This window comes from Tenrec ecaudatus, chromosome 3, assembly GCF_050624435.1.
Source record: "Tenrec ecaudatus isolate mTenEca1 chromosome 3, mTenEca1.hap1, whole genome shotgun sequence".
NCBI lineage: Eukaryota > Metazoa > Chordata > Mammalia > Afrosoricida > Tenrecidae > Tenrec > Tenrec ecaudatus.
In genome coordinates this window covers 73,581,355-73,598,893 of record NC_134532.1, presented here as the reverse complement: position 1 = coordinate 73,598,893, position 17,539 = coordinate 73,581,355, and the positions used below count along the sequence as shown (strand labels likewise).

General features: G+C 40.6%; 1 protein-coding gene across 3 annotated transcripts in view; it reads right to left on the bottom strand.

Annotated features, from left to right (window-relative positions):
* INPP4B (inositol polyphosphate-4-phosphatase type II B) overlaps positions 1 to 17,539 on the bottom strand; it is a 975,417-nt gene that overhangs the window by 201,726 nt on the left and 756,152 nt on the right. For all 3 annotated transcript variants that reach the window (XM_075543753.1, XM_075543752.1, XM_075543754.1), the window contains one exon: positions 8,914 to 9,022. In XM_075543753.1, the coding sequence (XP_075399868.1) occupies positions 8,914 to 9,022 (109 nt within the window). The remainder of the gene's footprint in view (positions 1 to 8,913; positions 9,023 to 17,539) is intronic.

The window sequence follows — 17,539 nt, the reverse complement described above, 5'->3', positions numbered from 1 at the left end:
TTCATGGAATAGGATACTGTGCTTGGTAAAGTAGCGGGACAGGGAAAAAGGAAATGGCTGACACATGCTTACATTCTGTATGTACTACCATTGAGTCCATTTAGACTCATGGATACCTTCGTTCCATGTCTATAAATCTTTAAGCGAGCAGACAGTCATGTGGGGCTCCTGAGGAGCTGCTTGTGGGTTAGAACTGCCAACCTTGCAATAAGAAGGCAAACAACTACCCAATAGCACTTCAAGGACTCAGACATAACATCAATGGCAAGAATGGCTCATGACCAAGCAGTGTTACGTTTATTGTATATAGGCTCACTGTGAATTAGAACCAACTAGAGAGCAACTCATACCACCAAAAACTAAATATTTTAAATCGGATTAAAGGAGAAGCAGCCTAGAAGGGAAGCAAGCCCCTAAACGACGTTGATCCCATGGATTAAGATAATCCTTGCACCTAAATTATTACTGAAATTGGTATCTATTTCATAGAAGAAGCAGACCTGACAGAACTGAGTATTTTCAAAATAGAGACTACTAAGGTTTCAAAAGTTACACATTTCCCTGTTTCTGAATTGAAGATAAAATATCTTAAAATAATCATCGCAGTCTTAGAGTTTTGCCATGTGATCATAAAACTACTGATTTCATTGAAGCTAAAACTGGTTTGCTTCATCTTTTATAATTATTTTTACTTTAAATCTTCCACCCAAATTCTAGTGGTATGCTCAACGAGAGTCTACAATATTTCTATCAGTAAAATTGTAGTTCTTTTTGGACTGATTTCTCTTTCTCTTCAGTGTGAAATTGCGGGATACCGAATGTTGCTTACAGATAGAAGGATCAAGTTGGGTAGGAAGACAGGGCCACACACGGGAGTCATTTACCATTAAGATCACTTGTCTGAATTCTTACGCTGTTCCCAATTGATTGGGCAGCTTAGAAGGTGCTTTCTATGGGTTGAATAATGTCCCTCAAACTATGTGGCATAAATTCTAAACTCTATATTTATAATATGATTTGAAAATGATGTCTTTTTACATTAATGAAGTAGGATTGGTGTAAAGTGTGTCTTAAAGCAACCTCTTTTAAGATGTAAATGAAATTAAACAAGCAAGAGAAAGAAGCAATGATGGAGAAAGAAACATGCCAAGAGACGTGACGATCACCAAGGAGCAGAAGCCCAGAAAAGACAAGGCTTCTCTGCAGCTTGGACAAAAAGATGAAACCTTCCTCCAGAGCCAGCACTAGGACCTCAGACTTTCCGTTTCCTCGTGTGTTTGAAAGTAAACGCGTGCTTGTTAAAGCCCCACCCGGTGTCTTTCTTTTATAGCAGCAACGGGTAAGGCAGAGAGCATCTGGGTCTGCGGAGTGGGCGCGCTGTTCTTCCACATACCTAGAATGTGGACGTGGTTTGGGGGTGGTGTAATGGGGAGAAGCTAGAAGATCTATGACCGTGAAAGATGTCCGTTAGTAAACGCCCAGATTACCTGGAAGGAATCAGTGGTAGAACTATGGAAGTCAAAGGCAATTCTGGTAAGTGCTCAGGTGAAAGAGAAAACCAGCCAGAGAGAAAACCTCTGTCATCCGCATAGGGCAACAGCAGCAGAGTCCAGTCAGAGATGTGCGCATTAAATGTGCAATTGGTGAGGCGGTCAAATAAAATGGTGAATGTGATTGAACATTGGTGGAAGAGGGATGCTTCATGCAAGGGCAAATAAGTTGTTTGAACTATATCCAAGTCTTGAGTGGAAGGCAGATATAAACTTGTATATCTCTTTGAAGAGATTTCCAAACAGTCTTAAAAAGGGTACATGGTTTCTCTTTGCCATTTGTAATAGAATGCAAAAGATGGTCCTGAAATTAACTGAACAAAAAATAAAAATTTGAAAAATCCTGCTAGACACTTGTCTTAGAATCTTCATCAAGCATTTAGCTACCTGATCTTCTATAAAAGAGATTAAGTTGTGATTTATGGACCTACCCACCTGCCATCACAGAGACTCTATGAGCTTCAACTAAAGGGGGCAGAGAAAGAATGAAAATCCACTATTTACCTCTTGACGTTTTAAAGACAGAAACAAGCCAAAGGAGCCTCTTAGAAAATAAAAGGACCATCAGTGGAGTATCTTGGAGATCAATAAAACTGCTTGAGGGAGATGAGGAAGCAGGCTTTCTTGGTTTCAAAGGAGGTACCTTTGTCTTCTGGATCTCAAAGCCCCCCAGGTTTCAAAGAATCAGATCTTTGAGTATGGGGCTCTCTTTAAAGTGTGCTATAAGGATAGGGCCATTGGCCAAAGCTGAGAGGGTACTACTGCCTGATCCAAGGGGACAAAAGAACTGGGGCCCCCTGGGGCCAAGGGCATGGAAACCACTCAGAAGGATTAGACCCAAAGCCAAGGGATCAGAATTGTCTTCTCAGTGTGTCTGGAAAGAGGAGCTAAAGCCCACCCTGAAGGGCCTTCATTCAGAGGGCATGGCCAATACCCAGAGATATTGCCCAGATGGCCCCCAAACAAATGATCTTCAAATCATGAGAATGAATGTATCTTGTTCTGCAGGGTGTGGGGTTTGCTTGGTGTCCATGGTGCCTTCTGATTTCTCCCATTCATAATGCAAATGTCTCACTTATCTCTATTCCACAATTGTTGGATAATTTATAATCTATATTTCCTAGGTTCCGAAAATAAGAAGGAGCTTGTTTTCGGATGGAATATGCCTAAAGATTTCCCCGATTTCATTGAGATAATTCAGAAGAAGAGATTTTGGACTGGGAGTTGATTTAGCACTTTTGGAGTGATATGGTAGAGTAGCTCCATTTTGTGTGTGGCAAGAGCATACATTTAGGGGTCCCAAAGGGTGGAATTTTATAGATTGTGACCCCAAATATAAATTCTAGCCATTATGTCTGTAATAATAATTTCCTTTAGGAATGGATTGTCATTTTTATTCTAATGAGTCAGGATTATTATAGGATGCACCTTAAGTCAATATCTTTTGAGATATAATAGAGATTAAATGTGCCAGAAAGAGAGGGAGAAATAGAAAACAAGAGGAGGTGGAGGTAAGATGCCAATATGAAGATCACTCAGGAGTAGAGGCTCAAAAGAGAGCCCTGAAAGAGAGAGAGCAAGCATCCTAGAGCCAGCACCCAGACTTCAGAGCCTCAGCATCAGAGAAGATGAGAAAATCGACGTCTGTTTGTTAAAACCTCCCACCTGTGGCCCTTCTGCTATAGCGGCACCAGCTACCTAACCTAAATCAACGTGCTCAAGAGCAAGCCTAACAGGACCTCAACACCTGCTTCCACTTTATAGAGGCTCTTGATGGTCAAGAGGTGCCTTTTCATCTAAATGAAAGGGTTATCTTTTCAGGTCAAGATCCTACACAGTATCTCTTTATTTAAAAAACAAAGCAAACAAATGAAACCCCTAAGAAGCTGATTCTTATTAGAAGGGACTGGCAAGCTTTCAAACGTTGTCTCCTTAAATTTTGACACTAGGACTGAGTGAGTGTTGGAGGTTTTTGAACACAAGGGCTAAAGGCACTTTCAGTTGGCCTTTTAGATACATTATGGTTTTTGTTTGTTTGTTTGGTTTTCTTTTTTTTGGAAATACCTAATGTTTGCAGCATAAGAATCTCTAAAACATGCTGTGTTTTATTACTCTGCCTGTTACTCAGGCACACGTTCTTACACTGTTACTGTTATATTTGGTTCTATTTTCAACTGCCTGATGAGATAAGTTTATGAATTTTTCAACAAATTTGAGCAAATTAGTTGGATAACTTTTCTTCTCTTCTTTGAATGAATATTCCTTATTTGGTACATTTTTGTGTTTTCTTCATATATATACATTTACTGTGGTTATATGCATTTTAAAAAATCTAACTCATCTCTGTAGCTATTTCTGTTTTTATTCTCCATAGTCTTGGTCTTCTTGCAGTAATGTTTACTAACATCTCTGTCAGTGTTTCTCAGGCCTAACTACACAGTAGACTTACCTGGAGAGCTTCCAAAGTGGACCAACTCTTGAGTTGTTAAGCTCCAGACACTGAACATAATTTGTCTGGGATAATAGGCTGCCACAGATATATAGTTTTAAAGCTCTAAAGGCGATCCTTATGTGGAGGCAAGGTTAAGAATACCTGCTTCCCATGATATCAATCTCATTCTGTTATGGCTATTTGGGAGGCTTTCTTTCATCGGAGGCTTTCAGCATTAAGTCGTCAGGGTTTATATTTGATCTATACATGAATCGAGATGCCTGATCAATCTCACGTACCGACTAATACTGTGTCCAGTCCCCCAGACCCTGGATTGAAAGAGACATAATCTCTTATTCAAGGTGATACTACACTTGCTATGGAAGTACCAGAAGAGGGCAAAGTTAATATATTACAACTGATACCATAAAGGAGCAACCCCAAACCCACTGCCCTCAAGTTGATTCTGGCTCACTGGACAGAGCAGAATTTCCCATCATGTTTTTCAAGGCTGTACATTTTTAAAGAAGCGCGCTGTCACTTATTTCTCCCAGGAAGCGGTTATCTGGGTTTGAACCAATGCCCTTTCTGGTTAGCAGTCAAAGCCTTTAGCCACTGCACCCCCAGGGCTCCAAAGTAATGCTCCAAAGGAGTCCAATAACCGCGTAGGAGTGAGTCACATCCCTCTGAATAATACACATGGCTTCCTGCAGAGGGCAGACTCTTGAGTTGGGCTCTTGAATAATTTTTGCACACGGTTTTAATTTTTACAAAAATAGTGAGCTGGGTGGACAGAATCATTGTTGTCTGAAAAAAAGATTGAAGAGAGGTGAAAAGGTGAAGAAGCGTGAGGCACATTTACAGGAAACCATTCGTGCAGCATGTAAGGAGCCACGGAGGGGAGGGATCCGTGAAGGTAGCGACCGGTGGGTGCAGTCCCTGCAGCTCTGAGTGAACAACAGGTGAGCGCAGCTCCTGGGGCTTTCTGGGTAAAGCAGTAGTGCACTCAGATAGTTGTTCTTTAAAAAGATCAATCTTCCAAATTAATTATCTTGTAGCTTTCCAAAAGATGTCATAAAATGGCTATGTGGTCGGAATGACTTGCTATGCAAGCTATTAGGAAGGCTTTCTTATGCTAAACCCCTTGTTAGTATGTGGTCAACGTATTCCTCAGAGCATAGATCACTAGAGAACAGACACATAAATCATATGTGTTCTCAAATGACAGTCGTTCATTGGCCTAGCTGAGAAGAAAGCAAATGAAACTGATAGAGAACAAAAGTGGTGGCCGCTCTCTCACAAGTGGCCTAAAAGGACCTCTGTTTTTATTGTTGTATCAGAAGGAAAAGGACCTTTTCCTGCATTGAATATGTTTTTCTGCACTCTAAAATGTAAATGCTTGCTATCACCCGAGTGTAAGTGGCTCGTTTCATGTCATCGTATTACTTTTCTAAGTTGCCTATGATGGACCGATGAACTACTTTTTGATTTAAGTCTGCCAAAAAGTGGTGGCATTTTTTGCAGATAAATGCTGTCTCTTGAGATGTCCGACCAGGTCAGCTGGATGTCCACCACGCCACGACTCAATGTGGACTTCTTTCATGATCCACACCAAGTTTTAAAAACGATTCGACGACAGTCATTGAACCGTAATAATTAAAACAATGGCATATGTAACGCAGATGAACATCCTAAAGCAATCAGTGTTTACAAGCATGGGACACAATTTTCTGCTACTTTAAATTACTCAGGATGCAGTGTGTGTTTGTGTGTTTATATGCATAAAAACATCCCACTGAGAAGTGACGAATCCAGCTATTCAGGAAGATAATTAAAAATTTATAAAATATTATTTGAGATTTAACCACAGAGCAAATGTCTTTGTCAGTGGCAGCTAATGGCATTTTATAAAATTATACGGAGAAGCTCCAGGATTCATATATCCATGCTTTTTACGGTTAACCAAATTCTGTATGTACTGCGGCAAGTTTTGAGCATCCAAATTATTTTATGCACTTTAAAAGTTAATTGGAAAACAAAAACACCGAGAGAATAAGTCAAAATCTCAAGGTAAAGACTCAATTTCAGACAAAAATGAGTAAGTGTGATCTGTTTTTGCCACTCTTGCCAGTCACAAACAGGAGAAAGATGAGATCGTCTGCTCCCTGGGGGAGTTACATAATCTGGTGTCAACTTGCGAAGGGGTAGAATCTAGCTTGTCAATCAGGTCACAGCCTGATGTCCTCATATGGAGGCACCGTGGAGATAAACAGCTCACTGGAGGCCAGATACAGACAGACTCTGCTTCCTCTTTCTGCTAACAAGACACATGGAGCTACAATAGAGCCCGGGAGCTGGAGGAGCCACTGCCAGTACTGAGATGTTTCCACTGCCACTGGATCCACAAGATTTTCCACCCACTGGCCTGTGATCTTCCATTGCATGTATTATGTGTTGCATAAGTCAAGAGGGATTTATAGATTGGTATCAGGCATATGGGCTAATATCAGACGTTTGGGCTTGATTTGGACTGGGTAGGGATCTTTTCTCAATATACAATTGCTCTTTTATATAAAGCTCTCTCTTATACACTTATAAGTGCCCAAGACTGTTTGTACTCAACCCTAACACACTCCCTTAAAGTTTTAAAGTCGCAGAAACCCATGAATCAGGTCTACTTCTTCCTATAGGACCACGACCATCTGGAATCAACTCAACAGCAATGTGTTTGAGTGGGTGGCTGTTAGTCACACAAAGAAAGCTTTCAACAAAACATGTAAGTCATCTACCAGAAGATTCTGAAATATGTAGAAAAGAAGGCAAATTGGTGAGGGATCTCAGGGCTCAGATCTGACATGAAAAGTGTTTTTGGCCCCCCCTCCACCCCCCAGCCAAGCCTTGCATCCTAGGTTTGTCAACCTGGGTGCTAGGAAAGCCACCCTACAACATAGAGAAGAAAACAAAAAACAAAAAACAGAAGCAAACAAAATGTCGTTCCAAAGAAAAGCCTCTAGCTAGAGGACTCGAAATGGGAAATGATAGGCCAAACCTGCTGGTTCTCAGGGTTAATACAGTTAAGAGGGGGCTGGAAAGCAATATTCCACCACTTGGGAGAAATGAGTGGGGAGAACAATCACTTCCATGCCTTTTAAAAGGAGGAAGAAAATCTCATTTTCAGTAGGAGGCTGTGGGCAGAAATCTCTCTAACTCTACCCAGCTCCAGTAAAGAGATGACATCTCTCTCCCAAGAGGTGTATGGCTGGATTGAACCCATCCCCACATTTCAATAGTTAGACAGCCCTTCTCCCATTAGTTCACCTACTTCCCGAGAAGATGTACAGTGTCCCTCTCCTGGCAGGACAACTGTGACTTCTCTACTCTGACTGGATGAGCTGGTAGTACCTCTTAGACCTAAGGAGCCTTTAGGTAGAACAGAGTGTACCATCTATTTTCCCTTGTTCCTTTTAGTAACTACCGACTACTTACTCTTCCTCCCCAACTGATGCGGAGAAATCTGTGGAGCTGGGTCTCTGGGCTGCACAGCACGATATCCCAACCTTTCTAACTTATGGGGAGAAGCCCAGGTGATGCAGTGCTGCTAGCCAGCACATCAGCAGTTCAATCCTCCAGCTGTTTCTGTAAAGGGATAGCATCTTGGAAGCTCTATGGGGTTGTTCTACTCTGCCCTATGGGATCATCAGAAGTTGGAATAAACTCAAGGACAGTGTTATTTGTGTTTATCTGGGTAATTTTCAGAGTCCTTGGATGAAAGTCAGCAGGCAGAGAAAAGTTCTGAACCAACAGAATCCAATGAATACTTAGGAAATAGCTCACGAACCTTACAAGGGAGCATAACTCAAGTCACACCCTTCTCTGTTACACGCTTACTCTCATTGCCACTCTTACTGATGTCACACTTTTACTTCAATCCTGCACTCACTCAAATCACCTCCTTCCTCTGAAGGACCTACATAAATATTCACAGACAAATTCCACGAACTTTCCATTCCATTATTCCACAATCATTTTTAATTTCTCTTGTAAATGCATACTCTGGAAAAACGCCCTCTGGCGGTTGAATTTTGCATTCAACTTGTTATCTTCTTACCTCCATTTCCTGGGATCTGCACTAGCAGCCTATCGTTTGAACTACTGATCCTAGGGATTCACCAACATTTTCAGCCTTGAGAGTCAGAAGCTTGTCATCTGATTGGCTGACTTTAAAAATTAATTCCTTCCATCAATAAAAAAAGTCACTAGCAGGACTGTAGAGACAAATGAGGGATCAATTCCTCCATTAAGTATCTTTATCTCAACAGTTCGATTAGGTTTTCTACCACATTAGCCAGGACCCTGACATCTGACCTGCTCATTGTGGACCAGGAGATGCTTCCAGCCTGATACCTTGCCCCTGGGCTTGAGACTTACTAACTTCTGCAACTGAATTATCCATTTTCTTGAGACAAATCTATGTTTTTGTCTTCATATCATGTATCAGCGCTTCACTGGTTTTGCTCCTTTACAGAACCCAACAGAAGACAGAGGCCCAAAAATCAGAGTGAAAAATATGTTTCATACAACTATAAGTAGCAACTATGATAGTTCGGGTTTTGTGCAGTACCTTTCCCCTAAGCAACAGAAATGTATCTAATTTAAGTACATCGTCTGAAAGCTCTGTTTTGATGTCTCTTCTTCAAATGGCACAATAAAGTCAGGGCCAGTTAGTTCTGCATCTCACCAGAGGCCTTGGTGAAAATCGCTCGTAGGGTCAGAGACATAAATTAAGACCTGTGCCCTACGCATGGATATGAGCTATCGAGAACCGTTTCTTTGGATGGACCCAGTTTCTTTATCTTAAACTGGAACACAGACTCTCCCCGCGGGGACACAGATCACTAGCACAGTGCATATTTTTATTCGATCATTACTTACTTTCTTCTCTCTGTTTCAAATCTGTGCAGTAGTTTCCGAAGACCACCATTCTTAAATCCCTGAAAATGGGCGGCTGGGGCTCCCACGGTGATGACATCATAGATAGCAGCTGGAAGAGGAAGGGACAAGGCATGAACACTTCACAAACATCGCAGCCATGCTGTTTGCTGCAAAGTATCCACGCAGTGTGGGAAGTTTGAGAAATTATTCCGTTCAATTTTTCAGGAATGACTATGAATTCACATCTCAAGGGGGCAAGAGAAGCTAATCAATCTCTCTAAAAGCCACCTGTGCACCTAAACAGGTTATAATACAGCTCTGATTGATGAATACACCTAATTACATGCTACTGTATAGAACAGTGTGTTCTCTCATTCTTCTATAGACGTACTGAGATAACATGTTAACTGGTCTTTTGTGTACTGTATTGAGTTTACATCATTTAATTGGCAATCATACTGAAATTCAACAATAATGAACAATCTTTCAACCAAAATGTACAGAGAACATAGTCAAAATAATGATGCATTTGAACTGAATAAGAGAACAGCAAAAGTTTATTTTATTTTATTTTTAATAGCTACAGAGCAGTTTTCTGTGTGTGTATACTAAATCTAACACAATTTCAAATGCAAGTTTTTACAAGTTCCTTACGTGACATAAGAGGAATTCGCAATGTGCTTTTTGATCCCTTTTCTAGTGAGATAATTTATTTTTCTAATAAAAAAATCCATACATTTCAATTGAAAGTCAATCCTCTGATATTGAAATCCATAAAGTTTGATACATATTAAGTTTATGGCTTGAAAGATGCCACCATTTTACATTATAATGAAAAGTATCCCCATAAGAAGGAAAGGCGAAGTGAATGCCTCTTTTAAACTATATTTTATTTGAGAAATCTAATTTCTTAGCAGATCCTTTTCAAATTGATTTTGATATTGACACACTGGTTGTTTTTCAAATCTCATTTATGGGGAAAACAAATTAATACCATCAGTTCAATGCCATAATTTATGTTGTTCAATCTAAATGTACCTTAAAAAGTTATTTTTAATAAAAAGACTTCACGTTAAGATTCCAACAGCACAAAGAGTGTGTATCGTTATAAGAAACAGAACACTGTCCAAATCAACCAATTAATAAGACAACTACCTAGCAATTGGTGAATGAACTATCGCTATTGCCTACCCTTTTAAAACCACGTCAGTATGACATGTCAGATTTCTGTTAAATAGTAGAATTTTATACTTGTAAGAAATGAAAAGAGATTTTACTATAGGGCACACGAAAGGGCTCCTGGGTGTGCGGAATATGGGAATGCACATATGAGGGTGTTTCAATAAACTGATGGAAAAGTCCTATTATATCTTAATTCTACGTTCCCACAGATTTTCGAAGCTCCATATACATAAGCTGGATAAGTGTGTTTATTTAACCCCATAGAGAAAGGTCAAACTTTCTGGCTTTCCTCAAGGGCAATAGCAATCCCCCAAATGCTTTCTCCAATGAGAAAGTCACGAATCAGAGAGGGTAACTGCTTTGTCTGAGTTCTTTGGGCTCTTAGACCTCACTCCAAAAATTTCCCATCCCAAAGCTCTTAGGCCCAGGCTCTTCTCAGGTCTCAGCCAGAGACGGAGGGCGAATCGTTCATGGTGCTTTAAGTCACTGACTAGATTTGGAGTTCCTGATTTAAACTCTGTGAGGCAGGAGAAACTCGTTTAGCTTCTCTATGTCTCAGGGTGGTCTGCTACAAAATGCGACTGAAGGTAGATAAAAGAGGTAGGAAAACTGGTAAATATTTACTATGTTTGATAGTTCTTTTTACTCTACCGATCATGCACAGTGATGAAACAAAGAGATGAAAATTAACGTCCATTTCATCCATCAGACAGAGAATTGAAAGTATGGCCCTGGACCAGAGGCAGAGGCAAGAATGCTTTCCCTGTGTAACCAAAGGGGACAACAGTGCAGACAAATGCCAGTAGAGTCAGCTCTTCTCTAGGAAACCTCTAGAATAGGCACTAATCTTAGGACTACTCCTTGCTGTCGAGACTATATTTCCCAGAACCCCCTGCTCCCTAACATCATCTAATGGGAGCGCAGCGTCCTTGGATGGGTGTTTCCGTGTTCTTGCCTGCAGGAACCCTAAGGCTAGGGCCAGCGTGCACAGGTGAGGAAGCCAACGCGTCTGTAGCACTGGATGTGACTTCCTTGCTCCCAGGAGTTGCTAATAAAATTCTCTTCGTCTAGGCCAGTGGTTCTCAGCCTTCCTAATGCCGTGACCCTTTCATATTGTTCCTCATGTTGTCGTGACCCCCCAACCATGAAATTTTTTTCATTGCTACTTTACAACTGCAATTTTGCTATTGTTATGAATCAGGCAACCCCTGTGAAAGGGTCGTTCGACCCCCAAAGGGGTCGTGACCCACAGGTTGAGAACTGCTGCTCTAGGCAAAGACAAGGTCCTAATTCTGGTAACCATTTCACTATAAAACTAAGCTTTTCAGTCTGAAAGGATGACAACACGAAGCTCAGACTTCTGAGAAAAAAAATTGTTCCTGTGGCACTAGAATACAATAAGGTGATTTTTTTTTACTAAAACGTGTGTAGCCAGTAATGCCAATAATAAATCGAAGTTACCAAAAAACACATACATATGTCCTACTGAGCAAAAAGATATGTATCCCTAGCTCCGCATCTAAAATATGGCGTACATGGCTGTGGCTTCTCCCCCTGGGTTCTAAGATGTTTCTGGTCCCTTCAAAATCCCTCACAAATGTCCAAGAATGAGGAAGAGAAATCTGAGCAGAAAAAGAACACTGACTTACCAGACAGAGTCACTAATTTTTGTAAATCTTGCACACACAAAAAGTGAACACCAATGTGCCACCAGGGTCTTCTCTAGAGCCTTCTAAAGGCTTCGTGCAAACAAGGAGCCGTGACGTTTAGGCTTTAATAGGTTCAGAATATATTTGTTCCTTCGATTGATTTGTACTGTTGGTTCTTTCAGGGAGATTGTCTAGGTACCGGAACTTTCTCCGAGGAAGAAGGTGAACCGAACCCACGCCATTGTATTCTCAACGGCCTCATGAATGTGAAAGCTGGACAATGACCAAGAAGGACCTAAGAATCGAAGCACTTCAATTACTGGGTTAGCTAAGAATGTCGAAAGTGTTAGGCAATGTTGGGAGATTAAAAGTCTGCTTTGAAAGAAGCGCAATCAGAAGGTTCCTCCGACGCGGAGATGGTGAGACCGCATCTCATCTACTCTGAGCACGTTATCAGCAGAGACCAGTTCCTGGAAACGGGCATCCTCCTGTGGAAGGTCCAGAGTCGGGGAAAGAGAAGTCTCTCAACCAGATGGGTTGGCACCGTGGCTGCAATCACGGGTTCAAATGCAACGGCAGTCCACAGCACCGTGTTGGTCTGAATCGATGTGATCTCACCAAACAACAAGATGGGGAGACGTTGTCTCCCATAGGCGGGACGTGTTGTCAGGGGAGATCAGCCCTGGAGAAGGGAGGCAGTGAAAGCAAAAAGGGCCCTCGATGAGATAAACTGACGGTGGAGCTACACAGTGGGGCCATGCAAAGGAACAAAGGTGAGGGTAGCACAAGCCCAGGCACTGTTTGGTTCTGTTGTGCACAGGCGTCTCCACGGGTCAGAGCTGCCTCTACGGCACCCAACAACTACAGCAGCAGAAACAACATATGAATGTAGCACCGTGGGGTTACACATTCACCTGTTAAAGGATGCTTTTGTCGCTGCTCATCTTTTGGCCATTCTGAACCAATTCACTACAGGCATCATGCGCTGGCGGTGAAGTGGATGTCAATTCCAACCCACGTGAGTAAATATCCAAGAGTGCAGTTACTGGAGTTGTATGAGTGCGCCTACAGCTGCTCTCCTGGAAACCCTGCCACATTGTCTTCAGAAGCGGTGCCACTTTTGATTGCTAAGAGCCAGAAATGAGGCATCTGGTTGTGCCACACTCCTCAGGACCTGGTGTTGTCCGTGTGTGGAATGTGGTCTTTCCGTCAGAAAATACTTTCTCCCCTGACGCCAGCGTAGCCCTACAGCTGTATCTTTATCACAGTGTCAAACACTTGCTACATGGTATAATTTCAGTAATTATTTTACGATCTGCTCTGGATGTTAAACAATGTGAATACAAGTAGTTTTTATTTCACTTCGCTCCTTCTTCCTCCAGTCCTCCCCACCCTCTCGGCACTCACATCATAGTATCATGCATGCTGCAGATGCTTGATAAATATCAATACATCAATAAATAATACTTTGGGATTTGTGCAATGTGTACCAGGTATTACTGTTCTGACGCAAAGAACGAAAACTTTGAATACCAAGCAAAACACAACAAATGCCACTGAGTCAACCCCTATGAATAGTGACCTTGCTTTCCAAGCGGTTATCTGTATAAAATAGGAAAGCATGTTAAATAAACCTTTCAAAGTTTATGTATTACAGATTGACTACTAAAAATATATCTTTTGGAGATGATTTTATATCACAGAAGAACTGAAGCACCCATGTACCATTCACTGAGCTTCATATGTTAACATCTCACATAAACATAATTATCAACAACTAAGCAAATATGCCTGGAGCCATGACATTAAACAACTTATGGAATTTCTTCAATCCTCCTCTAATGTCCAACCCAGAATCTCACAGTGCATTTCATTATGATGGCTTCTCAGTTTCCTCCAATCTCTGTGTGTTTCTCGGTCTTATTTTTCATGACAGTTTTCCAGAAGTAAAAGGAAAGGTGACTCATTTTGCGGCTGCTTCTCTGGGTTTTTCTTATTGTTAGATTGAGCATATGTCCTGTTGAGAAATACACTAGACAGGTGATGTGCCTTTCCCAGCACATACTCAATGCATCTATAACACTATAATGTTGTTTAAGCTGGTTCACCAGAACAGTGTATTCCCCATTGTTAAGCTACTACTTTTCCCTTTATAGTGGCTGAATCATTTGAGAGAGATGCCCGGACACAATTTAAACGTTCTGTTTCTGCTTAACTCTCAGGAACTAATTTTAATATTTATGGATGGATCTGCCGTGGGCTGTTTTTACAGCGATAATCTAATGGTGATTTTCTGTGTTCCTTGTTTTCTACATATTTATTTATTGAAATTTGTTAAAGTTGTGCCAGCCTGTTTGTCCATTGGGAGCATCTACAGGTTGGCTCTTTTGTACGTTCGATATGCCCACCCCCTCCCCCTTTTGATATGTCCGCCCCCATTTCTCGCCCTTCACCTTAAACAGTTCCTTACTTTCTGTAGATAAGACAGCTGCTCTTGATTTATAGTATGCTGTGCCTACCCCAGTCCTGTTGTCAACCAATTCTTCAAAAAAAAATCATGGTTCTTTTCAGTAGTGAAGGGGTTTTAAAAATTCAAGGTTTGGGGGCAAGGTTCTCTCTTTACAAATGGGGTGTCCTTGTTTCCACTAGCTAGAGCTAGCAAATGGAGGGATATCCACTGCTTTGTGCATGTCATTGCTAGTTGTCTTGAGTCAACTCTGAGCCATGGCCACAGCATATGTTATAGAATAGAAATGTGTCCCTAGCATTGCCTTGGCAGAGATCTTTACGGAAGCAGATGTTTAGGCCTATCTTGTGTGGCAGCACTGAGTCAGCCCAAAGAACAAACCTTTATTATATAGCAGTTGAGCACAAAATGTTTGCATCAACTAGCGACCTAACTACACATCTATATAGTTTTCTTCTCCGCCCACTGGTGTGAAGACCCCTGGTGGTGTAGTGGTTATCTGTTGAGCTGCTAACCTCAAGATCAGCAGTTCAGAACCACCAAACTCTCCATTGGAGAAAGATGAGGTTTTCACTCCTATAAAGAGTTACAGTCTTGAGACCCCATAGGGGCGGGTCCACCTAGGCCTATAGGGTTGTTAAGAGTCAAAATCAACTCGATGACAATGAGCATGTTTTGATTGCTTTTATCTACTAATATAGCTATATGAAAAACCAAATAAGAACAAAAATAAGCCCATATTGATAATGTTGGCTTCAATCCACTTCTGCTGCATTCATTCTAGCCTTCCTTATTTTCTTATTTGTAATTTCTTTCTCTGGCAGTGAGAAACTAGGTCTCATTATTAATAACCTTCATATGCCAAAAAAAGATAGCTTCAGAATTACTCACTTTTACCCCCATAAAAATCAAATTTAGAAAAAAAAATCAAATTTAGTTGGAAAGAGGGAACCAATTACAAGGATCTACATGTGACCTCCTCCCTGGGGGAAAGACAACAGAAAAGGGATTGAAGGGAGATGTGGGACAGAGCAAGATATGACAAAATAATAATTTATAAATTATCAAGGGCTCATGAGGGAGGTGGGAGCGGGGAGGAAGGGGGCAAAAAGAGGATCTGATGCAAAGGGCTTATGTGGAGAGCAAATGCTTTGAAATTGATGAGGGCAAAGAATGTACAGATGTGCTTTACACAATTGATATATGTATGGATTGTGATAAGAGTTGTATGAGTCCCTGATAAAATGATTTAAAAAATAAACAAAGCTAAAACAAAAATAAATCAAATTTATTATCGATGGGTCTTGCATATATTCTATTTTTCCCCTGCAGTTTTATAGTTTCTATTTTATTTCAAAGTTTACTAGGTCAGATCCTTTACCAATATTTTCATTAAAGAATCATGTTGTCATTTATTGTCAGTTTGAACATGGTAGTATCAATGAAATAAAAATCAGAGATTTTATACATGACATTCTAGGGAAGAGTTAGATGCTGATTAGTAGCAAAATAGCTAGGGTTTAGCTGTGGGATGGGGACAGGGATGGGGTGGGGATACAGAAGCCAATTTCCTAACACAAAGAAAGAAAGAAGAAAAGAATTACCCCCATGTTCTTTTCTTTTAACTTCATAAAATAAACTTTAACTAGAAAAATAACAAGTCATGCTGATCTACTCCATCCCAGAGGGAATCATAGTGCCTTATCTCAATTCCAGAATCACTGTTGCATTTCCCATTGTGCACCCCAAACAAGATGCCCCATTAATATCAAGAAGTCACAGGTTCCCAATCTTATTTGGCCTTCTGCAACCTTTTCAAAAAAATAGAAAAAATTACTCAGTAACTCCTGGCAATTACAAGCTTTCATAGTAGAGCTCATAATCCAGGATAAAGTGTAGGTCTCTGCTTTGGCAGCTGCCTTGGATCATTCCTGTGCACTCCAGGGGAAAGACTGCCTACTTCTCAAAACACTGTCTTCAGTAGAGTTTGTTACATTTGGATTTTGAACGAACAGAGAACATCTGTCCTTCCTGGTCTAATTTTTCTCCACTGTCTTTGATCCTCCTTATCTCAGTCAGAGCCACTCCTCAAGAAGATAGGATCTTTGTGCACAGTTGATAGAAGTTTGAAGAATTTGAGGTTTAAGATTTTTAAACTTTGATTGATAGCAAAAGTTGATGCCGGAGAAAATACTTTGAAAGTAAATGCTGACTAATGCTATATTCAGAATCGACATAAACTGAACACCAAGGAAATATTATTCAGCTAATGGTTTGTGTGGTTTATAAGATGTCATCGAGTCAAATCACACTGTTTACAGTTGTGGAACCATTAAGTTTGAGAGGGTATCTGGCACACTTGCAACTGACCTTTACAGTTTAGAAATAGAAGTGCTCTTTATAAAAATTACCAACGTATTACCTTACTGAATCTTCTTAGTATTTGCAATTGCCATTTGACAGTCACGATTGTCACTATACCAATGTTGGAAGAATTTCACTTACAATTACTGATGAAGTCTTGAATTACACTTATAATTACTGATGCACATATAGGGACAGCAAGAAGAATAAGGGTTTTGGAAGGTAGGTAGCAGGAGGGGAAAGGGGACACAGTGGTGTGGAGTTGGGTAGATAAAAGAGATGTCAAAGAGTCCAGGATGTCAAAGAGTTCAGGATATCTAAGAGTCCAGGAAAGAAAAGAATGTTTGGTAACTGATTGTGGTAGCAATAGTATATACTGTCTGATGCGATTGAACTATGGAATGATTTATTAACTCCCAATGAAAAATAAAAAACCAACCCTCAAACTCATTGCCATTGAGTTGATTTAACTTACGATGACCCGATAGGATAGGGCCGAACTGCTCGTGTGAGTTTACAAGACTACAGCCCTTCATGGGACTAGAAAGCCTGGTATTTCTTCCATGGAGAAGCTGGTGGTCTTGAACTACTGATCTTCCGGCTCCTCCTGTGGACGTAGTAATAGGTAAATCTATACATCTCTCAGAAACTTACTTCCTATTCTCTAGTTTTGCTAATGCATGAGGGTAAACACTAAAATTATTATGTTCATTCCTTGTCAGGGCAATTTCACACCTTTAAAGTGAACACTAACTACACTTGTTTTCTTCTCAAAAATAAAACCATATCTACCCTGGAGAGATAATATGATGTGTTTATTCATTTTAATATCCCTTATATTATTATACTGATTCTAAACCAAGATGGTTTATTATATTGGTGGCTGTCATTGGGTCAATTCTGAATTATGGAGATCCCATAGAGCACAGCTTAGATCTGCTTGTACTCATAACAAAAGCAGGTT